This window comes from Andrographis paniculata, unplaced genomic scaffold (assembly GCF_009805555.1).
Source record: "Andrographis paniculata isolate CXL003 unplaced genomic scaffold, ASM980555v1 Contig61END, whole genome shotgun sequence".
In the NCBI taxonomy this organism is placed as follows: domain Eukaryota; kingdom Viridiplantae; phylum Streptophyta; class Magnoliopsida; order Lamiales; family Acanthaceae; genus Andrographis; species Andrographis paniculata.
The window spans coordinates 3,480,263-3,506,205 of NW_026137597.1; the positions used below are offsets into that span (position 1 = coordinate 3,480,263).

At 33.7% G+C, this 25,943-nt stretch overlaps 1 protein-coding gene and 1 non-coding gene across 2 annotated transcripts; one reads left to right on the top strand and one right to left on the bottom strand.

Annotated features, from left to right (window-relative positions):
- Window positions 1-14,343: 14,343 nt before the first annotated feature.
- On the bottom strand, window positions 14,344-14,450 carry LOC127260368 (small nucleolar RNA R71). The gene has a single exon (XR_007840729.1). It is a non-coding gene; the product is annotated as a small nucleolar RNA R71 (small nucleolar RNA).
- Window positions 14,451-14,624: 174 nt separating this feature from the next.
- Window positions 14,625-16,349, top strand: LOC127260345 (uncharacterized). Its single transcript, XM_051288058.1, has one exon. The coding sequence runs from the start codon at window positions 14,625-14,627 to the stop codon at window positions 16,347-16,349; it is 1,725 nt and encodes a 574-aa protein (XP_051144015.1).
- The last annotated feature ends 9,594 nt before the right edge of the window (window positions 16,350-25,943 follow it).

Below are 25,943 nucleotides of genomic sequence, written 5' to 3' on the forward strand. Positions count from 1 at the left end.
TCCTATAAAAGGACTCCGCTCCTCTCATTTGTATCATCGAAGCCTTTCGCAAGTTTATGCTTTTGTGTGATGATTTCCAAAAACACATCCAGACTATGATTATGGTTTATTTTTTTTATTAGGGCTTTTTGAATGGTTCTAATTCTTTGGTAAGTGGCTTCTGAGCTCGATTCATTTTGAGTTTTATCATCTTCAGATTATTTTAATTTTTTATATTTAATTGATTTTAATTTGTTTGTTTGCTTGGATTGAATTTTCCAATTTTCAGATAATTTTAATTTTTTTATATTTAATTGATTTTAATTTGTTTGTTTTGGTTGCTTCAGTTGGAGGGATGATGAACAATTTGTATTTAATCGAAAGGTCAGCAGATTTGGGAATAGAAGGAGAGTGAGACGTATGTTGTGGTCGGATTGATATGTGACAGTGTGTGATATAATATATATAATTTAATATCAATTTAAATAGGCTGGTGTTGAAAAACAACATCCAACGATATCTCTGTGACCGGCTCAAAAAAAATCAGCAAATTGATGTCTCCCAAGGTGCAAATGCAGCAGCGGTGGCTTGCCCAAATTCTGGACAGTGGCTGGAGCAGCTGGCCATCTCTTGCAGACACCGGAAACCCAAGTAGTGTCTTTAAACCCTGTCTTGCAGGGAACATATACATATTTCTTCATTCATCTTAGTGGAGATCTATGGTTTGAAGGAAAAGTAAGAGGAAACCAAATATATACATATAGTACTATCACACCCAGTCTTGGGAAATTGACAAGCCCATCATTCCTCAAATGCTTCCCGGGTGGCGACGGGTGGCATTCAATACTTTAGTCTTTGAATGTGGCGATAAAGAATCATCTCTTTTTATACTTTCTTATGTAATTATTAGATTTTATGCAGTTATGGGTCAATTTTGAAAATGATTTTATATGTTTGAGTGGTGGTTTGATCAACCTATAGTACTCATATGATTATGCTAAAATCTATATATAATACATTGTCTGAGTATATGAGAATCATATCTCCTTCTACTTTTCTATTTAATTGTTACATATATCATGCATACAGTGTGTATGTAAATTTATGCAGTTATGAGTCAACTTTGCGAATGCTTTTCTGCGCGCGGATATATAGAAGAAAGAAGGCTTTAATTTGGCTAAATGTGTCATATATGTTTGAGTGTGTGGAATTAATTTACAGCAGCAATATTATAATGTTTCAACTTGTTTGAATGAATGCCTTAGATGTTATAAATCCTAATATATATGCTATTTACCCTAGAACTAACAAGGTTGCCCAAACCACACAACATATTCATACTGCATTTTCGTATTTGCTTTACATCTATTACTACTAATTTTAAATTCCATCCATTTTTACAGCTAAAAGGGTTCTGTTTTGGTTTTGTGGAACTTCAATAATTCTGCTACATTGAAAAACTGCAGTTTTGACATGCCATATATTTCTTCAGAGTCGAAAAAATATAATGTGGCTGCATTAGTTAGTTAGTTTCCATGTTTTCCAATTGCATGTTTCAATATATGATCACAGAAAAACATTTCGACAATGCTACGCGGTTGCGTTTTGTTGGGGTAAAAACATATTATGTGGCTGCGTTGGTTAGTTTCCTGCTTTGCCAATTGGCATTTTCAAATTCTGATAACTAATTCCTGTTTTCAAACCGAGCTCTTGACAATGCCAAGTTCTTGCGCTTTTCTGGAACCAAAACATAAAAATATAATGTTGATGCATTATAAATGATTGGCTGCGTTAGTTACTTTTGTCGTCATGCTAGCTACTTTATTCTTAATGCAATGTCTTTCCATGTGGTGTGGAGAGTCTGTCATTCCTTTCAATAGCTTGGAGAGTTTTTATAGTGATAGAAGAAAAATAATTTTTCCTCATTAAACAAATCCATTGATACAGTCTAAAATATAGTAGAATAGAATCTATGAAATAAGTAAAGACTATATTTAATTAAAATACAAGGATATGTAAAAGCATTAATTTAGCCGAATGTAAAGGCACTAATTGTGTCTAATACATAGTACGATACGACAAAAACTGCATCAGCACTGTGTCTTGACGGCCCTGGTTGACGTCAACATATTGTAGTCACTAATATTTATAATTTCTAGGATATTGGTTAGTTAATATCACATTAACACATTTGGTATTCATAATTCAAATCACCATTGCAATAGCTCAATAGCTGGAAACAAGTCCTTGCCTTGGTAAACGAATGGTTAATGTCACTAATAAAAATTCGTGATATTCTTATCATACTGTGAGGTGCTGTGTTCGGTAGGTGGTGCTGGCAAGGTCGATGCAGCGCAGCCTCTGAAGCAATGTATAGCAATTTTACAAATTCACTAATTGTTTAAAAAGAAAAACTCTATCTTATATTCCAAAGTCAATTTAAGATCCTTCAAACCTTTATTTGCATTACATAACCTTTTTTTCGAGTGGAATCAATAACAATATGTGTTAAAGTACGACTATTTTATTTTATTTTATGCCAAGTTTTAGAAGACGAAAAATAGGTTTATTGAATATAGGGTGAGATCCTCAGCCCAATGCAATTAAGCCCCTCCCTCATCGTCAATTAAACAGTGACAAGTGTGAAGTGTTATTTATTTTAATTTAAAGTTAAAACTTATAATTTTTTTCCTCTGTTAATTATTCTTGATCAAGTATAGTTTTTAACATTTCTGCATCCGGAACATATATGTGTATTTTATTTTATCTTTTTCTCTCAAAATATGAAAGTGCATCTAGATCAACAACAACCGTTGTTTGTATGTAGAATCATGGGTCATGTATGAGCACATATCCACAGTAAACAACAATAAAGCTTAGACCATATGATTCACTTAAATTCTCCACACAAATGTAAAAGTACATGTTTTAATTAAGATCACAAAAGTGCAAGTACTGAAGACGCTTAGGGGTTAAAGTAAAATAACTATGGGGACTCCATTCTTACCGTATTTTTATGATGTTCGTTGCATTTGTTTGATCGTGGTTTGATATTGATTTGAAATGAGATATTGATTTAAATTTTTGTTTAGATAGTATTTTGAAGTAATGCTTAGTAAGAGAAAATAGTGTATTTTTTTTCTCTTTTATCTTTCAAAATAAAAGTATTTCATATTAGATAAAAGTTTGTATATTTTTTATTTTAAATACAAATCAATATTAAATATCACATTAATATACTATTTAAACAAAAATTGAAATAAAAAAATTTAATTTTCAAATCAAAACCAAATAAATCATAAGATTTTCCTCTTATCATTTAAATTAGGTGCATATATATTTAGATTTTAAAATCTCAAAAATAATATATATAAATGATATAATTAATATGTATTTAATATATTTATATATCTTTTTTAATTATGCAAAAAATAATAATTTAAAATATTTTATTTATAAAGGGTTTGTTTGTTTTAATTTTAAAGTGAGTTTTTGTTTGAATTTTTGTTTAAATAATATTTAATATTGTAAAATAATTTTATTAGATAAAATAATATACTTTTATTAAAATCTGATGGTTGTGGTGTAGTTTTTTATTTAAATTAAAAAGCAAGCACAGTTAAAATATAATAATTATAAAATAATTAAAGTAATATATATAATAAATATTAATAAAATAAAACATATAATATACAGTTAATAAAGTAATTGAAAAATACATAAAAAAGGTATTTAATAATATAAATATAGTATGCCATAAAAAGTAACTAAAGACATTAGATAATAATAATAAAAAAATAAAGAAGAGTCTAGAATAAATTTACAAATAAATAAATAAAAATTATAAATACATTCTAGAACTATCTCTTTAAACTTCTAAATACGGATAAGGCTAACTAAATAATAGTGATTTAGCTTTTCGAAACAGTTTCAAAAGCATGCACTAAAATTAGGCTAAAGATTCTAAAAATATTTCAGAATCTTCTGGAAGGTTGTAGAACACCCTAGATCATTTGGGAACACCTAGAATATTTTAAGTTCGGGTAGAGTTTTTGTCCTATAAAAGGACTCCGCTCCTCTCATTTGTATCATCCAAGACATTCGCAAGTTTATGCTTTTGTGGGTGCTTAGTGAGTAGGGAATGATTTTCAAAAACGCATCCAGGCTATGATTAGGGTTTATTTTTTTATTAGGGCTTTTTGAATGGTTCTAATTCTTTGGTAGGTGGCTTCTGAGCTTGATTCATTCAGTTTTACTATCTTCAGATTATTTTAATTTTTCTATATTTAATTGATTTTAATTTGTTTGTTTGTTTTGGTTGAATTTTTCAATTTTTAGATAATTTTCATTTTTTTTATATTTAATTTGTTTGTTTTGGTTGCTTCAGTTGGAGGAATGAGATGAGACAAGACACAAGACAGACTATATGAGATCAAGACTATAAGGAGAGTGAGAGGTAGGTTGAGTTGGGATTGATATGTGACATTCATTATTGTGTGTGATATAATGTACTTAATTTAATATCAACTTAAACAGGCTTGGGGATGTCAACGGGGCGGGTTCGGGTCGGGTTCTGCAGGCCCCGAGACCCGCCCCGCTAGAAAATATTAGGCTCCGCGACCCGCCCCGCCCCGCTTCCACCCGGCCCCCGGGTTCGGGGCCAACCGGGAAAATCCGTTTATTTTAAAAATATATAATAATAAATATTTTTTTAACAATCGAATAGTAAAACAAATAGCATTAAAAGCAAAAAAAAAAAAAATCTAAAAACAATCAAATATTGATCCATAAAAATAAGATAAATAAATAAATAATATATTTTTATTATATAAATATAAATATATTAGGTATAATAATTTTAAAAAATTATTTGAAGCAGGCGACTAATTGAATTTCATATTTAAAATTATTTAGTATAATAATTTTAAAAAATTATTTGAAGCAGGCGACTAATTGAATTTTATATTTAAAATTATTTAAGTAAATAAATAATATATTTTTATTATATAAATGTACAGATATATTAGTTATAATAATTTTAAAAAATATTCGGATTCGGGTCCGGGTCCAGGTTGGGGCGGGTTTTTAGTAAAACCCGTAACCCGCCCCGAACTCGGCCGGGTTTAAAATTTTAAATCCACAACCCGCCCCGAAACATATTATTTAGACCCGAACCCGCCCCATTAAGAGCGGGTCCGGGGCGGGTCCGGGGCTAACTCGCCCCATTTGACATCCCTAAACAGGCTGGCCTTGAAAAACGCATCCAACGATATCTATGTGACTGGCTCAAAGAAAATCAGCAAATTCATGTCTCCAAAGATGCAATCGAGCAGCGGTGGCTTGCCCAAATTCTGGACAATGGCTGCAGCATGTCACCATCTCTTGCAAACAATGACGGAACCGGCAGTAAAAAGTTGGAGGGGGGGAATCATTTTTTTTCTTTTTATCGATTCAATGTTTTTTTTTTTTATTATTATTTCATGGTACATCCTGATAAAAAAAAAAAAAAAGAAAAAATTGGAAAATTTAAATATTTTAGAAAAAATTTCAACAATACTGTCTTTAAACCCTGTCTTGCAGGGAATATATACATATCTCTTCACTCTTTTGAGTGGAGATTTATGGTCTGAAGGAAAATTAAGAGGAAACCAGATATATACATAAAACATGATCATAATCTATTTTGGAAAATGTATGCTCCATTCAATACTTTAGTCTTTGTGTTCAAACTTCTCCCCATTGACCCAAAATGTATGCTCCATGAATATTGGTTGGAAATAGTTTTGAGCTAATAATAGCTAATCCTTTTTTGTTAAGATCAATTTCAGCAACGTTGTTCAATGTATACCAATTGTAAACTCTATAATACTCATTTGCCAAATTGCAACGCATTGGTGGATGAATGCGACGATAAAGAATCATCTCTGTTTCTGCTTTCTTTTGTAATTATTAGATTTTATGCAGTTATGGGTCAATTTTGAAAATGATTTTATATGTTTGAGTGGTGGTTTGATCAGCCTATAGTACTCATATGATTATGCTAAAATTACTGAATCTCTTAATTAAAAGCTTTTTCCATGTGTGGATTTTTCATTGCCTAGGATTTTGGCTTTGCCTTTGTTGTGTGACAATAAAAATATTTAGAAATTTGTAATGCTATCATTCATAACCCTTTGCTCTCATTCATAAGCCTTTGCCTCAACCTCTGCTTGTTTGCAGTAGTAGTCTTTGCTTAGAACCTAGTGAAATGTACATAGAAATTTTTATCCCTAACATGAAATTTTCGCAGACGTAGTAGGTAAAGGAGGGCTGATACATATAATAAGAGATCATCTTCATCTCGTTGGCGATTGGTACCCCATGGTGCTCTGCGCCCTTTAGTCTTGTATACGGCTGTATTGTATTTTCCTTTCTTTTCAAGGTTTTGGGATTCCCATTCGTTCTTGGGCTACAGAAGCGCGCTCGGTGCTTGAATCAGACGAGAGCCTTGACTTAGTCTAGTAATATTTACCGATGTTTTCTATAAAACCATCAAATCCATTTCATTTAAAATGCTTCATCCAAAATTAATTTTTGATTTGACTTTTATATTAGTTACCACTGCAAATATTTTTGACAGTTCTGCATTCTTGTGCAGGGATAAAAATTTAATCTTCAGGCTAGGCTTCTACTCGATGTGAGTTTGGGACGTCCTTTTTTTTCATTTGTAGAAAGAAATATCCGTTTCATCTATTTGGGATCATTTTATTGGGTAGTATCCTAAGTTTCCCATGTTTGTCCACTCCGGTTTCACTTTCTGGACTAGGCGATTAGAATGCTGCTCTTTTATGATGTCAGGCTCCATCTCTAGTTTTGTTTAGCGTGCACCGGTATATTTACATGTAACGTAAAAATGGAGTAAATGATTCAACAAGTTGAGGTATTAAGTTCTGACAAGCCATCCTTAGAAGTCTTGGAAATAAATTTTAAAGGCTGCTGCAAGATGCTTCGGAGTTCTGTTCTCTTATGCTACTATATATTCTATATATTGAACCATATTAAGTGGGCATCGGATGTGAAACCTTTTGGTTTATTGCGCACATGGAGGTTGCGCAAGAAAACTTCAGCAGTGGTGGTCAAGGAAACTATCGCAACAGCCACAAAACATGTCTCCAAAGTGATAGCTTCGAGGGTCAAGGAAACTTTAGTGGTGGTCGAAGCAGCAGCACCAATGTGGCCTCGGCCCAAATCAAATGGCTCGAGCGTTGAAAGATAGATATGGTTGAGGCCATTTTTCAATTGGCTGATGATTAGGAAATGTGGTGAACTTTCAGGTTAAAATGCTCTTTGAATTTGATATTATACAAATGATGCTAACTTGTCAAGTATATGATTATTATTAGTACAAATATTCTTATTTTGCTTTGTTCTAAGCGTATAGATTTGAAGTCAAAATAATTTTAATATATGATGTTATGACAAATATTTTAAAATTAGTGCTATGACTATCAATGCTTTGATTTTTGTTTTCCCAACATGAATTAATTAATGCAACTTAATGATATATTTTTATGTTTTTTAAAAAGTATACATATGATTATGCTGTACATATTCAATTATGTAGTCTTCATACGGCACATTGCAATTAACTCTACTGAGAAAGATATATTTTTACAAAATAAATGGTAAAGTAGATAGTAAACTTATGTAAAACTAAAAGATCATCAAACAATGGAATAAATTTAGTGGATAGAGTAAAATAACAGTTATAGTATGGTCCTGAACCCTAAAATTAGGGATCATTCTGATTCCAACACAGCCATGAGATTGGACGAAAGATGGACAGTCAATAAGGCGAGCAGGGTGGATATGTAATTTGCATTATATGATAAATAAGGCAAACATAAATTTATGCATAAATTAAGAAAATGCATCTATAAAAATTACATTTCTTTATTAGGTTAGTGATAGTGATCATAAATCCAAGCACGATCATTTTCACACCAAAAAAAAAGAAATTTATGAATTTGGATTTTGAATAAGATGGATCAAAATGATGTACATTTCAGTGAGTACCAGCACCCATGATCGAAGATGAAATTTTAAAAAACCGTGAATGTAGAGTAAGTATTTTTTTTTTTTTTTCCGTTTATCACAAATGTAACTTAGTGGTGACTTTATTTTATATCATACATTTACTCTTTGAACATCATATTATGCATATAAATAAAGCATACTTATATTGCATATCAGTAGTCGCAGGTAGGAGTTATTGAATCATCACCGAAATCAATTAAAAATACGGATCGTCAATAGAATATTGTAGGAAGAAAAAAACAAAGTGATCGGAATGATTTCATTGGGACGATTTTGTATTTTACTGTGTGTGAAAATAAATATTACGTAAAAATATTGCCGAAAAAACAAACCCAACATTTCATGAAATGGTGTGATTAATATTTTCTAAAAATAATTGTGTTAATTGATTTAGGGAGTGTATTCATTTAAAATTTTATTGGATTTTAAAAAGTACATGTATTTATGAGCATGTAGAAAATTCACATGGTCTAAGTAGAGTTTGATGGATTTTAATTATATATTGATTTAAATAAATTTTTATAAATTTAATTGGATTGTTTATGAATTTATATAAATTTATATGATTGTAAAATAGTTTTTTTTTATTATTAATTTATATAATTTTTATAAATTTATATGAAACACATTTGTAAATAAAAAAATATTTAATAATTAAATAAAAATACAAAATATATATAGAGTATTACATTTTTATAAATTAAAATATATATGAATATATATTATATATTATTAATGATGTATAATAATTATAACATAATATTACTTTTATATATTAATATTTTTAATTTTATCATTTTTATTATATTATTGTTTAATATATAATTTATTTTAATTGATTAGAATTTTAGCATAATATTATTATATCTGTATATGTATTATTAATTTAATAATTTCAATGTGAAATGGCAATAACATAAAATTGATATGGAGAGGAATAATGTTTCATTGTCAAGTGTATTGTACATAAAATTTAATAATATATTTTTTAAGAATCCATTAAAATCTCTTCTTCTGTATTGTACAATTTGTTCATAACTTTTCTCTAAAATTCAATAAAATCTACAGACTTTTAAAGTGTATGAATTGTTGAATGTCATAAGATTTTAAAATACTTAGATTGAATACCTCCTTTAAAAGTTTGATTGAATAGGTTCGAATTTTAAAAATATTTAAAAGTCTGAATTGAATATCTTCAGATTTTAAAAGACTTAGTTTGGATTGAATACATAAAAAGTTCAATAGAATCCTACAAAATCAGGATTGAAGACACCCCCCTTAGATTTGATATATGAATAGATCTTGTATATTATGAAGTAGAAAAGTCAAACTTACCCATTACAATGAATTTTTCATGTGTAGATATTATTGCATGATATTGCGATTATATAAACATCATTTGAAAAAAAAATTATATTGTATTTAGTTTACCATAAAACATCGTAATAGTACTATGATGACATGATAACTGAGAAATCTATACACCATTACGTTTTTTATTGGTAAATATTCCCTAAAAAATTATTATCATGTTTAATCGGTAGTTCTGGAAAATCAAAATCTAAATCGATTTTATCATATTAGGTAACTGCATCACATCATATCAAAGTTTAGAAATGTTTGACTTATTTACAATTCAATCTTATTTCTCCTTAAATTAATACCGGCTTTAAATCAAATCAAATCAATTTCACTTAATTGGAGAATTGATACGGGCTTTAAATCAAATCAATTCCACTTAAGTTTTCTAATATTTAACATCATAAAATTGTATACATAAATATGTCATATGTTGGGTAAAAAAAAATAGTCAGTATTTACTTACACAATGTTTATACTGAATTGACATCATAATCTTATAGTACATAAATCAATTCATAGTATCATGTGTAGTATAATTTATAACATAATGTATCATTTACTTCTACGGGCAATGATTACTGGGTGAATGCATCATTTTCAAGCATTGATGATGTGTACACATTATATTGTAAATACGCACCTAGTCGAGGGTTGCAAAAGAAAAGTCAAAAAAACTTATCCCAACAAGTGCAATACGTACATCCACTTTGTTGCAATAAAGACTAGAGGCAAACAATGGAAGGAGGGAAAGACGGTGGCAGCATGGCTGGGAATCGTGTGGGAAGATTTTTGCGCTGACGGAATTAGGGCTCTGGCTGGGAAGATTTTTGCGCTCGGGGTGGGGGGAGGTGTTTGGACCGAGGGTTAATTAAATTAACCTTTTCGTATTATTACCTTAATAAAAATATTGTTAAAATATCATATTCTGACACAGTAAATAGCATATCATATATATTTAGTAAACAAGTATATATTGTTGAATTTGGAAAACTATTGGATTTGTTAAAATATATATATATATATGAAAAATATTTGTTTAAGGAACGTTCTAAAATAAATACATAAAAATATCAGTACAAGGATTTGAATATTGTTTTTTCATAAATAATTTTGTTCATATATTTGATTAATTAATAGATTTTGTATCTAAAAAAAATAAAAAAGTCAAACTTATGAGTCATCATGAACATTTCATGTATTAAAAACGTTGCATCAATTTATGATCATGTGAACATTATTTTAAGGCATCATACATTATTTCTAGATAAAAAAAAAAAAAAGGTTGATTCAATATATTCTAATGCTGCAAATATATATATATATATGTATTTCGTAAATAATTCATATATTTGTTAATTAGGGGAAAAAAAGAGTTAATTTCTATTTAGAGATATGAGAATTAATTATATAAGGAAACGTTTTTTAAAAAATACATAAATAGATCAAGACGACACACGGTGGTTAATGTTTACATACAAAAATTTCGAACATTCTTCAAAATATATTTGCAATAGAGATCCCCACTTCATAAGCAATACTTCCTCGGTATACTAAACTCGTATCACTATTTTATTTTATTTTTTGTCTACTAAATGTATACACAATCTATTAATAATAAATAATTTTATCCCCTCGTATTTTTATTGTTCTTAATTTAAGAAATAATAACTAATTTTTCACTGATTTTTCTGCGGATAAAATATTTTTTTTAGTTCCGTATTTGACTCATTTTATCATTTTAGGACTTTAAATGGAACATGTCTGAAAATAGTCTCGCAAGTAAAATTTTTTCGCTAAAATAGTCCTCCCGTGCCGAACTTGCCACGCAGGCCCGCCTTTGATGCACCTAACATACTATCGCCATGTAGATACCCAGCTGAGAAGGTCAGAGAAACGAATCATCTCGTTTTTGTCTCATAATTTGGAGTCATGTCGATTTTTACTCCAGTAGAGAGTCCTCTCGTTTTCGACTCCGGCGGAGAGTCATCTTGTTTTCGAATCCGGTGGAGAGTCATCTCATATTCGACTCCGGTAGAGAATCATCTCGTTTTCGACTGACATTATTAACAATCTGATTTTTCTGCTTCTTAAGGAGCCGACCTCCGGATAATGTGTGGTGGTTTTTGGTGTGCTTGCTGAAATACTTGAGCTGCTTCAGCTTGGTGCTGCCGGAAATACGCCGCCGCTTCCCCGAACTTCTCCTGCAGATCGAACTCTATCTCCAACTGCTGCTCGCATCACCGGAACTGGACGGTACCGCGGATGACGGTTATCTCCTTTGAAACCAAATAACTCAGGTTGTAGATCATGGTCCGATGGTTCATTGCGGGCTGATATTCAAGTTCCTCTCCTCATCGTCCCTGAGCGCACCCCAAGCCCAATTTTTTTATAATTTTTTTAGTATTAAAAATATTAATTTTTATGTATTTATATACAATTTGCCCATTCTAAACTATCTAAATTCATATATAATTATGTCATTATTTTTTATTTAAATTTATTAGTTAAATATTAAATAAATTATAACATTTTTCCGTCGGGATTTAGATGCTAGTTCTGTCACTGCCGGCGCTCCTCACTGATCTTCCCCGCGCGACGGGAGGACAGGCTGCCGCCGATGCATCTGGAGGAGGAGGTGGTGGCGAGTAACAGAAGGGGAACAAAGAGAGGGTGAGCATATGGCTATCTTGATCAACGGTGGGGATGAAATAGCCGACGGAAATGGGCAAATCTGATATGTTGAAATTGTCCGACTCCATTCTCAATCAAGCAAAAATTAAATAAGACGCGGATTGGTCGAAGAACATAAGAATCAGGTTGTGTAACAAAAGTTCCGATCGAAATTCGTCGGCTCTTCCTCTTTCACAGCTGGGTAGTAGGTCTGGAAATAAAAACACGGGCATGTTCTCCAGAATACGCTATTGTTGGATCCGAATCACCTACCCAAGAGCAAAATTGATGAATAAGTTTTTTAACGGAATTAGTTTTGATAAATATTTTTGAATGATACTAAAAATGAAAAAAAAAAAAAGATTTTAATGGGACTACTTTTGGTTTTTGCTCCAAATTAATATGTTAGAAATAAAATAATACTCCCTTGATAGTTGGAAATCTCATGCGTTTTATATTCATATCATATGCGATATTTGAGTGATTTTGATTGGATTCTACCTAATTTATATGCGAATTGTTTATTTGTTGTGTTCAGAGGACAAATATCAAATTTGGCATAATTGGCAGAAAAGGGAAGAAAAATTCAGATTTGCACAACCTAGTTAGTCATGATCATGACTAACTACACCCTATTGATATGAGAAATTAATTAAAGGTCCAAAAGCCCATCTACAAAATAATTAGGGCAAAATTAAATAAAAGAGGGGGGAACACACGTCTATTAGGAAGGGAGAACGGCTAGGGCAGAAACGCACAGGAACAGGAGACTGACAGATCCATAGATCGCGCAGGAGCAAATCGACAGAGAAGATTTCCCCCTCCCACTGTGACTTTATCTTTCTCTTTTGTTCTTTGTTATTTGATTATGGAGTAGATACTTTTCTGGTTTGAGGGGTGATAACGTTTTGGTTCTTTTGTTTTGGAGATTCTTGATTTTCTTTATAAAAGTTCTTTTTGATTATCAATATTTGTCTAATTCTGAGAATAGCGTTTGTGATTGTTAGATTGATTGAATATTTTGGTACCGATGTTTAAATTAGTCTGATAATCTTAGTCAATTCAAGCAGGATATCTGTAATTGTATTCGCACTTGAATAGGTGACAATCGGGTTGAATAGTTCCTTCCCGGGGGTTAGACAATCAAATCTAATTGCTCTTCTTAGGTGGTAATTGTTTTGAATTGGGTTTTTCTAGATTGGAATGCGGTTAGACAATATTCTTATGGGCGCACCTAGGTTTATTTGCTTAATTTGGGGTAGTTAACGGTCGTACCTTAATTACCTACACTGTAAGGAAAAATTGGTTGTCAGAGCTTGTTGATAACTATAACCAATTTATTGATACTTTAATAAGAATTAATTTTATTGAATTAATGATAAAACACAAGTGCCATAACTGCATCATCCCTAGAGCCAGACATCCCCTTGATAGTCAGTTCCTTTTAATTTAATTGCTTTGTTATTTTATTTTAATTAGATAATAAAAGAAAATCCCCCCTTTATTTACTGCATTATAATACGAAAGAGTGAATCACACAATCCCTGTGGAGACGATCCCTTCCCCTATATTACATTAAATTGTGATCACGGAGTAGGTGAAATATTTGATTGACCGCGCGACAGGTCAATTTTTGGCGCCGTTGCCGGGGATTGGCGTTTTGTTTTACTCTTTGTGTTATTTTAATTTATCCTCTTGTTTATGCCCCGTTCTTCTCGTACAGGTGAACTGATATTTAATCTTGAGATCGAGAAGGTTGAGCGAAAGCTACGAAAGGAAGCCAAGCAACGAAAAGCTGCTCAGGTTGCGAAGCTGGCAGAATCTTTAAACCACCTCAAAATCTCTAGCTCTAGCGACTCTGAAAGTGATCAAGAGACTGTCATGGCTGAGGATACCCGCACTTTAAGGGAGTTGGCTGCTCATGACTTGGCGCAACAGCCCTTATGCATTAACTTTCCAACACTCAATAACACTGTTGCTTTTGAACTGAAATCTGGATTAATTCATTTATTGCCTTCTTTTCATGGACTTGCAGGTGAAGAATCTCATAAACACTTGCAAGAGTTCGACGTGGTGTGCTCCACCATGAAACCACCAGGTGTTACTGACGAACAGATCAAACTCAGAGCCTTCCCATTCTCACTCAAAGATGCTGCAAAGGATTGGCTCTACTATCTCCCACCTGGAAGCATCGACACGTGGAACGACATGAAGAAGAAATTTTTGGAGAAGTACTTTCCAGCTTCCAGAGCTGTGATCCTGAGGAAGGAGATATGTGGCATCAAGCAACAATCAGGTGAAACGCTCCATGAATATTGGGAGCGATTTAATAAGCTTATCATTAAATGTCCACAACATCAAATTCCCCCTAATTATTGATTCAATACTTTTATGATAGTTTGTCGTTGATGGACAGGAACATTATCGATACTGCAAGTGGTGGAGCTTTAGTAAATAAGACGCCGGCACAAGCTTGGGATCTTATTGCGAGGATGGCTGAAAATACGCAGTAATTTGGTTCAAGAGATGTTGGACATATGAGTGGAAACAACAACGACCATGCAATCCAATCAATGCAGCAACAACTTTCTGAGTTGATGAGCTTCGTTCGCAAGATGGTCGTGGAAAAATCCAACCCGAGTGTCCAGGTCAAGGCGTGTGGAATATGCACGAGTACAGGACACCCTACAGATGCATGTCCGACCCTTCAAGAAGAATGTGCAGTGGATGTGAACGCTGCAAACTACGGTATGAATAGACCTTCAGCGTACAATCCATACTCCAACACCTACAATCCAGGCTGGAGAGATCATCCAAACCTGTGCTATGGAAACGCACACCAGAATCATGGTCCTCAACCATTTGGAGCCACACATCAGATGCAACAGCCTCGCCCTTACGAGAAACAGCTCCCCCAAGCACCCACAAGCAACTCCAGTCCGTCCTTGGAAGACTTGGTGAAGTCTATGGCTACCAGTACCCTGCAATTCCAGCAAGAGATGAAATCAACTGTCGACAAGCTACAAAGTCAGATTAGCCAAGTTTCCGAAGAGGTAAAACAGCTACGAGAAAGAGGAAAGTGGCCTGCACAACCAGAAAATCCGAAGAACATCAGTGCCATAACTCTTCGCAGCGGAAAGGAATTGGAAGGTCCACCTCCTATCTCAAAGGAACAAAATGAGGATCAGATTGAGATGAAGATTGAAAAAGAAGCTGAACTTCACGAAAAGGTACTTCCTGACTCCGTTCCTCCTACTGAAACTAAATCAGCTCCTTTTCCTGACAGGTTGAAGAAACCAAAAAAGGCAAACAAACGAAAAGAGATGATGGAAATATTCAAGAAGGTAGAACTTAATATCCCGCTCCTGGACGCTATCAACCAAATCCCCAAGTACGCAAAGTTTTTGAAAGAAATGTGCACTAACAAAAGGAAATTGCGAGGGGATGAGCATATTACAGCGGGTGAGAACGTTTCTGCTGTTCTCAAAAGAAAGGTACCACCCAAAACAGGTGATCCAGGTATGTTTTCTATCCCTTGTAGGATTGGAAAAACTGAGATAACTAAGGCTATGCTAGATTTAGGAGCTGCTATTAATGTCATGCCACGATCAATATACGACTCTTTAAATCTAGGGCCTTTAAAAGAAACAGGAATTAATATTCAACTTGCTGATCGAACCAATGCTTACCCTGATGGTATGATAAAAGATGTGCTAGTTCAAGTTAATGACTTAATTTTTCCTGTTGATTTTTATATTATGGATATGCATGATGCACACTGCTTTAATCCACCGCCTCTTTTGCTAGGAAGACCTTTTATGTGCACTGCAGGAGCAAAAATTGATCTACGGAAGGGCACTCTCGCTTTGGAATTTGATGGAGAAGAAGTCCATTTCAATATTTTTGGTGCTGTAAAACATCTTATTGATTCTGAAACATTATATGCAATTGATATCATTGATCCCTTGGTGCAGGACGCATTTGGATTAAGTGGTTCCGACAAATTGAAGATCGTGTTAATGGAACATCTGGAGAAAGAACATGGGAGAGAGATAGCCGTAGACAAGAGAATAAGAAAAGTTCTCAAGGAGGTTAACTCAACTCCAAGAGTGTCACCAAGGTATGAATTAGCTCCAATATTCTTACATGAGTCTAATCAATGTTTATTACCATCTTTGATGCAAGCACCTGAATTGGAATTGAAGCCTTTACCTGAAACTCTAAAGTACGCTATTTGGGAGAGAAGAAGACTCTACCGGTGATCATCTCTGCAAAATTGACACCAGAACAAGAAGAGAAATTGATTAAGGTTCTAAAAGATCACAAGACCGCCATTGGATGGACGATCGCTGACATAAAAGGTATTGATCCCTCGTTGTGTACTTATAGGATCACACTCGAGGAGGATTCAAAACCAGTGAGACAAGCTTAAAGGAAGTTGAACCCGATTATGACTGAGGTAGTCAAGAAAGAAGTGTTAAAGCTTCTCGAAGTTGGTATCATCTACCCTATCTCCGATAGTAGGTGGGTGAGTCCGGTTCAAGTGGTTCCTAAGAAAGCTGGAGTAACGGTGGAAGAGACTCGAGAAGGAGAAAAGCTCCCGGTTCGAAAACAAACTGGATGGCGCCAATGCATAGATTACCATAAGCTGAATGCGGTAACAAAAAAGGATCATTTTCCTCTCCCTTATATTGATCAAATGATTGAACGACTCGCTGGTCGCGCATATTACTGCTTTTTAGATGTATTTTCAGGTTATTTTCAGATAGCGATAGCACCCGAGGATCGGGAGAAAACATCATTCACTTGTCCGTTTGGAGTTTTCGCCTACAGAATGATGCCTTTTGGTTTGTGTAATGCCCCTGCTACATTCCAAAGATGTATGGTAAGTATTTTCTCTGAGTATATTGAGCGAATCATTGAAGTTTTTATGGATGACTTTAGTGTATATGGCTCTAGTTTTGGTAATTGTCTAGGTAATTTGACTTTAATCTTGAAACAATGCATCGAAACTAACCTTTTGCTCAATTGGGAGAAATGTCAACTGATGGTTCAGCAAGGTATTGTTTTAGGCCATAAGGTGTCACATGAGGGTATAGAAGTAGATAAATCTAAAGTTGAGCTAATCACTACTTTACCTTACCCTACTTATGTGCGAGAGCTACGTGGTTTTTTAGGACATGCAGGTTTCTACCGACGCTTCATCAAGGACTTCTCCAAGATCGGAGCACCATTGTTTCACCTCCTGCAGAAAGATGTAGCATTTGAGTTCAATGACGATTGCAAGAAGGCATTTGGAGCACTGAAAGAGCGCCTCACAACACCACCGATTAGTCAACCTCCGAATTGGGACTTGCCATTCGAGTTGATGTGTGACGCAAGCGATAATTCAGTGGGAGCCGTTCTAGGGCAACGAGTTGGGAGAGCTTCTCATGTCATCTACTATGCTTCACGAGCACTGAATGACGCTCAATTAAATTACTCCACCACGGAGAAAGAGATGTTTGTTATCGTTTTTGCTCTTGATAAATTTAGATCTTATCTTTTAGGCACTAAAGTGTTTGTGTACTCTGACCATGCAGCTCTGCGTTACTTGATGGCAAAGAAGGAAGCCAAACCTCAATTAATTCGATGGGTACTCCTTCTGCAAGAGTTCGACATAGAGATTCGCGACAAGAAAGGAACTGAAAATTTGGTAGCTGACCACTTGAGTCGTATACCTGTGGAGTCAGATGCAGTTCCTGTTCGAGAGTCGTTTCGTGACGAATAGCTTCTCTTTATTGCGACTACACACCCTTGGTATGTTGATATTGTTAATTACTTAGTCCCTAACGAGTTTCCTGCAGGTTGGGCAAAGACAAAAAGGGATAAGCTCCGCAGTGATGCAAAAGAAAATAAAAGAATTTAATTGCAGGTTGGCCAGACATCCCCTTGATAGTCAGTTCCCTTTAATTTAATTGCTTTGTTATTTTTTTTTAATTAGATAATAAAAGAAAATCACCCCTTTATTTACTGCATTAGAATACGAAAGAGTGAATCACACAATCCCTGTGGAGACGATCCCTTCCCCTATATTACATTAAATTGTGATCACGGAGTAGGTGAAATATTTGATTGACCGCGCGACAGGTCATCCCTCCGTCCTAATACAATAGTCTTGTTTATCATTTTTGTATGTTCCCAAACAATAATCTTATTTCTATAAATAACCATATCACCATAAAACTACCCCTACTTTTTTATTTTTATTACACAATTGTCACTACTTTTTACACTAATACACTCACAAGGGGAAAAAAAATCTTTTATCTATACTTTCTACCAACTACCAATATAATATCAATATTTCTTAAATCTTGTGTCCAACCCAATTAAGACTATATTATGGGAAGGAGGGAGTATAAAAAAGTTAATGTTGTTACACATTCAAGATCAATATGTCATATATATACAAGAAACACATGAATTAAACCAAAGAACTTAAAGAATCTTTTATTAAACGAAAGCAAATGCTCGGACTCAGGTTACCCAATCTAAAATCGATCCTAACACCCACTGTAATGCACAATAACAACCCAAACACAACCGACATCCACGGAAACGCAACAAACATGCGAACCAGACCACGATCTAACGAAAACACAAACGATTTAAGCCTAACCCTTCCCTAACAGACAATATATTCAATACACTGTAAAGGAATGCTCAAAATCGTAAATCGAACCGAGGAACAGCCTCAGCACAAGGATGTTTATCAAATAGCCCAGTCGAACCAGTCGAATCGCCGGACAGATCACCGGAGAAACCCAAGGAAGATCGCTGGAGTCGCCGTCGCGATTAAGGCTTTTGGGAGAGAAGAATCGCTGGAGTCGGGGAGAGAGAAAATATGAGAGTGTGAGGGAGAGTCTGTATGTATGTATCAAACCGGGCCCCCTCCCCTCTGCCCCTTTATATATAAGTCACAGAACCGGACCGGGTTCGGTTCAGCTGTGGACCGCCGGTTTCACAGAAGACCGGATCTGGTTCGGGTTACTGGATCCGGGTTTCAGGCTGTGCGGGTTTGTGCATTACCGGCCTCACTTGTCATTGGCCAAAAATAACTCCACAATCTCCACCTTTTTGGGCATGGAGAAAGTGGCACATCATGGGTGTCATCACGGTCCGAGCAATGATAGCTTTCAATCTTTCAACCTGCGGACTTACCTACCAAGATTAGAATTCTCAAACGAACAAAAAAAATTTTCATTCCAACATAAAAAAAAAACAGAAACAGTGCTGAAAAAAAAAAACAGAATTTAAAAAAAAATTAAATTACAGTTTTAAAAAACCAAATTCTAATCAAAAGTATCAATATACACCATTTTCTTACACAAGTTAAATTTAGAAAATGACAAAACTTTAGTCCCCATGTCCGCAGGGTTATATTCGGTTGGAACTTTTTTTCAAGTTTCAAAAGCCCTTTTGACACAATATCGCGTATAAAATGAAACCTAACATCTATATGTTTAGTTCGGTCATGAAAAACATGGTTTTTACAAAGTTGGATCCCCGATTGACTATCTGAAAAAACAGTTACAACATTTTCCAAATATCCAATTTCACTTAACAGGCCTTTCAACCATAAAGCTTCTTTTAATGCTTCCGTTATAGCCACATATTCAGATTCGGTTGTAGAAAGAGCAACTATATGTTGGAGTTGAGACTTCCAACTAACACATGAACCACATAGTGTAAAAATATAAGATGTAGTTGACTTCCTAGAATCTTTATCATTAGCATAAGTGGAATCCACATACCCATTTAGTTTAATCTCACTTATGTGTTTACCAAAAACTAAACCAACGTCAATAGTACCAACCAAATACCTAAACACACATTTTAAAGCATTCCAATGTTCCACGCCCGGATTAGCCATATAACGACTCAAACAACTAATGACATATGCTAAATCGGGTCTAGTACACACCATTAGGTACATGATTGAGCCTATGGCATTAGAGTAAGGAACATTTTTCATGTAAATCGCATCACTTTCAGATTTTGGACATTGATCTTTAGTTAAAATGAAATTAGATGCTAAAGGGACTGTTGAGCATTTTGCATCACACATTGCAGAATTTTCTTAACATAAGAAGATTGGTTAAGAAACAGCATATTCTCTCTTCTATTCCTCACTATATTCATGCCAAGTATTACTTTTGCATCCCCTAACTATTTCATATCAAATTTCTTGCTTAAACAATCTTTCACATGATTTATTGACTCCAAACAAGGACCCATCAACAACATATCATCAACATACATCAGTAAGAATGTAGGATGTTTACATTGTATCTTAAAATATAAGCAATGGTCAAAGTTACTTCTAATGAATTTCATAGATCTCATGCATTCATCAAATTTTAAGTTCCATTGCCTAGGGGACTGTTTTAATCCATAGAGTGATTTCTTTATAAGACAAACATGATTTGTTTTATTTTTATCAAGATAACCTTCCGGTTGTTTCATGTATATCTTCTCAACTAAATCACCATGTAAAAATGCTGTTTTTACATCTAATTGTATCAATTCTCAATCAAAATAAGCAACCAAAGTAAGCATGCATCTTATAGTGGAATATTTAACAACCGGCGCAAATAACTCATTGTAATCTATACCTTCCTTTTGAGTATATCCCTTAGCAACTAATCTAGCTTTAAATCTAACTCCATTTTCATCTTGTTTGACTATATACAACCATTTACATTCAATTACAGAATGGTTAGGCAATCTTTGCACCAAATTCTAGGTATTATTATCATTTAGAGATTTTATCTCTTCATTCATAGCCTTAACCCATTCATTTCTATGTTTTGAATTTATTGCCTCATAGTATGACTTTGGTTCATTCCCATTTAATGACTCAAACACATTATGAACAAGTGAAGTAACATCAAAGTCATTTAATCTAGATGGAAGCCTTATATTTCGCCTACTTCTATCCCTAGTTAGTTGATAATTCTCAAGATTATAAGGTTCAATATCAGCAAAATCAGAAATAGAAACTTCACTTAAATTTCCAGGGCTGATGCCTGGTCCAAATTCAACATCTTTTGTGCTGTAATCTGGATCAGCACTGGCTGGATCAAAAACAACCACATTTGGAGCCAAGTTCTCACTTAATTCAGCCTCTTCCTCGGCTGAATTAGAATAAGTTTGCTCCACCTCACTTAGAGTATTATTTGAGTTACTTATCACTGAATTTTCATCAATTATGGACTAAGTTTTTTCAAACAGGGCATTTCACTTTCATTAAATGCTACATCTCGACTAATAAATGTTTTAAAACCAGGCTTTGAATTTAACCACAACCTATATCCCTTTACTCCGTCGGGATATCCTAGAAAGACACATTTCTCAGCCCTAGGCTCAAGTTTATCACTTAAAACACGTATAAACGCTGAACAGCCAAAGACTCTTAGATTGGACAAATCTATATGCCTACCACTCCAAATAGACTCGGGACAAGCACCTTTTAAAGGTATTGAGGGAGATCTATTTATTAGGTAGGAGGCTGTTATAACAGCCTCGCCCCAAAAACTCTTGGATAAATCCGAAGAAGCTAATAAGCTTCGAACTATTTCTAATAAAGTTCGGTTCATCCTTTCAGCAACCCCATTTTGTTAGGGGTTGTAAGGAGCTGTTTTATGTCTTCTTATTCCATTTTCAATGCAAAAATTATCAAACCAAGTATTGCAAAATTCCAAGCCATTATCAGTTCTTAAGCACTTAATCCTCTTTCCCGTTTGATTTTCAATTGCAATTTTCCAGTTTTTAAAGGTCTCAAATACATCAGGTTTCTGTTTCAGCAAAAAAGCCCAAACCTTTCTTGAAAAATCATCAATTATTGACAAAAGATATCTTCTCCCTCCATGTGCGGGTTCACTTGAAGGACCCCACACATTCGAGTGAAGATATTCCAAGCAATCTCTTGAAAAAATTCTGTTTTCAGTTGGTTTTTGAGGAAATGAAGCTTTGTGGTGTTTTCCATAAATGCAATTTTCACAAAATGGTAAAGCTGAAAGTTTTTCAAGACCAAAATATCCAGATTTCTGTAAAATCTCTAACCCTCTATTACTTAAATGACTCAATCTTCTATGCCACAACACAGTGTTATCTTTTACAACATTAACACACAATTCAGATTTAGTTTCAGGCACAACAGTCACCACATAGAGGTTATTCCTCAAAACAGTCTTGAAAACAACTAAAGAACCCTTTGTAATTTTCATAAAATTCATTCTCCATTTCCCCTTTAAGCCTAGAGAAGACAAACCAACACATGAAAGTAAGTTGTTTGACAAATTTGGAACATGTCTCACATTGCAAAGTTTCAACACATTTCCTGAACCAAATCTTAATATAACAGTCCTTATTCCCATGACTCCACAAACCCTATTATCAGCCATTGTAACATTACAATTTGAAAGAGTTTTGTAATCACAAAAAAATTCCTTAAAAGGAGTCATATAATAGGTACAAGCTGAGTCTAAAAACCACTCATTTTTGTTAAAATCTGTTATGTTTGAACAATCGGCTGTCACAGCAAATACTTCACCCATATATCCTTCATCATGCAATATCAAGTTTGCTTGCTCATTCAAAGTAGTATTTATAGGGGTTGTTCCTATGTTAACATTGTTATTTTTAGTGGCATTGTTTCTACCTTTCTTAGGGCAGTTCCTAATGAAATGTGAGGGATCCCCACAATTAAAACACCTCCTAATGAACTTAGAGGGTGTTTGAGACCTATTTCTAGACTTACTTCTAGGTTTCTTCTTATATTGACTATTATAGGAGCTATTTCCATGCTTATTAGTATTAGAAGAAGAACCATTCTTGTTAGGCCTAAAAGGAGATCTACCCCTAACATGCATGACTTCACCATGTGATTGTTTGTTAGATTTATTAAGTTGCAAGTCTACTTCCTTACTTTTTAGACCATTTATAACCACATCAAGTGTAATTTCATCCCTACCATATTTTATTGTTGATTTTACATCTGAATATGAACTAAGAATGACATTTAACAAGACAATAGAGCTGTAATTATCTATTGTTTTATCCCATGTTAGTTTAATATCTTGAATTAATTTGGTAAAAACATCTAAATTTCCATCTATTGACTTTGAAAGGTCTAATTTGTAACTAAAAAACTTTTCTAAAAGATGTATTCTATTTGGAAGAGAAATTTCAGTATACATTTCGTTTAACTTGTCCCACAAGTCCTTGGCTGATTCATAAGTTTCTTATTACAGAATCAACTAAGTTCAAGATAATACAAGATGATGCAAGTTCATCCAGCTCATTCCTCTTTGCAGTAGGAATTTCGGCTGCTGGATCAACTTCCACAGCTTTTTATTAATCTTTGGGTTACAAGAACACTTCTCATTTTTTGTTTCCAAATAACAAAATCAAGTTTTCCATCAAATGGCTGTATTAAAATATGTTTGACCTGCCATTTTACAAATTTTAGAAAGTATCTTACTAAATTTTCAAAAACAATCCAGATATTTCACAAAATTGGTTTCAAAATATCAACCTGATTCTCGTTTTGTTTAGATAAACTAGAATTTGCAAAAAAACCTCAATTTTGACTTATTAATATCAACCAATCCTTGAATTAGTTTCTTTTGAAAAAAAACTTTTAGGATAGTTAATATTACTAACTGAAAAACAGTTATTAAACTGATTCACAACAAGACTTGGCAACTAACCACTCAACAACCACAACAAATCACTTAACAAACAACTAAGCAACTAACAGCCAACAACAATTCACTCAAACAACCAACTAAAAACCTCAAAACAGTCAATTAAACTCTCAAACAGCCAATTTTAAAAAACAAGCACAACACAACACTAAAATAGCACATTAACAGCTTGTATTTAAATGAAATTTTACCCACTTCTTGCTCCGCAACAGTTCTTTGGTGTTCTTTTCGTAATCCAGGCCACTTCACCTAACAAAACTTGTTCACTGCGCACTTAATACACAGATTAGTAAAGTTTGGATGGTTTAGCTAAAAGAAAACCATATAAATCAACCAATATCCGGGTGATTTCAAGTCTTAATCTCCTAAAAGGCTAACTAAAGTCTTTTCAAGGAGAAATCAAACTTTTCAAGGGTATTTAACACCATGTCACAAACAAGTTTTCAATCCAGTAATGTTCTCTAACTAGATTTCGCACAGCCTTGAATCTATTTACAAAAAACCTTCTGGTTTTTACAATGAGAACAAGTTGTTCACCATAAATCTCGTTTTTCAACTTTCCAGTAAACTCAAAATGACATATAGGCTCTGATACCACTTGTTGTTACACATTCAAGATCAATATGCCATATATATACAAGAATCACATTAATTAAACCAAATAACTTAAAGAATCTTTTATTAAACGAAAGAAAATGCTCGGACTTAGGTTACCCAATCTAAAATTGATCCTAATACCCACTGTAATGCACAATAACAACCCAAACACAACCGACATCCACGGAAATGCAACAAACATGCGAACCAGACCACGATCTAACGAAAACACAAATGATTTAAGCCTAACCCTTCCCTAACATACAATATATTCAATACACTGTAAAGGAATGCTCGAAATCGTAAATTGAACGAGGAACAGCCTCAGCACAGGCTGTTTATCAAAGAGCTCAGTCGAACCAGTCGAATCGCCGGAAAGATCACCGGAGAAACCCAAGGAAGATCGCTGGAGTCGCCGTCGCGATTAGGGCTTTTAGGAGAGAAGAATCGCTGGAGTCGGGGAGAGAGAAAATCTGAGAGTGTGAGTGAGAGTCTGTATGTATATATCAAACCGGGCCCCCTCCCCTCTGCCCCTTTATATATAAGTCACAGAACCGGACTGGGTTCGGTTCAGCTGTGGACCGCCGGTTTCACAGAAGACCGGATCTGGTTCGGGTTACTAGATCCGGGTTTCGGGTTGTGCGAGTTTGTGCATTACCAGCCTCACTTGTCATTGGCAAAAAATAACTCCATTGTTAAAATTATAAAAAATAAATAACATACTAATTATAAACAATAATAAGTATCTCTTGGGTATCCAAAAATTCGAATTCAATGTCACGAGTCTACTTACACACTATCAGATTATATTTTACGGACTATTATTATTATTATTATTATTTAATGCCCATTGGGAGTGGTCTGAATAATTTGTAGGTGGGCACGGACATGCCATCCCCTACTAGAGTTATCCATCTTTTACGATTGACTTCCCTGATGTGTGACCTCACTTGATCGCTTTATTCATCATTTAGCTTGCATTTGTTTTTTAGAATTTTAATTTTAATTTTAATTTTAATTTAGCTTTCATTTTTCATTAAAATTTTATTTTGAATTTGAGCTTTTTTATTAAAATAATTATTTAAGTTTTTTATGTTTAAATATGTGTTATACGCGTGTGTAAAAATAGAGAATATGTTTTGTATAAATAATACGATTGTAGAAAAATAATGGTAAAGAAATAAATCTGAAAAATAAAAAATCAACTCTAATTTTCATATGATTTTTTAAATTTAGAGTTGATTTTTTATTTTATTTAGTAAAATAGAAAATTCACTTAAAAATATATAAGAAAAATTACAACAAGATGGATAAATTAATATAGAGTGTGTACCGAATGGAAAATTAGAGGATGAATAATTCATGAGAAAATGATAAATCAAATAAGAAAGAGTTTCATTGAAAATTCGTCAGAAAATATTTTTGTATTTAGTCGGTGATTTTTTTTTTTTAATTTTAAATTTGAATAATTATTTGAATATAATATTTATGAGATTATAATAATAT

Excerpts from the sequence above, each read along its gene's own strand:
- LOC127260345 (XM_051288058.1), top strand. The coding sequence starts at position 14,625 with ATGAGTGGAAACAACAACGACCATGCAATCCAATCAATGCAGCAACAA.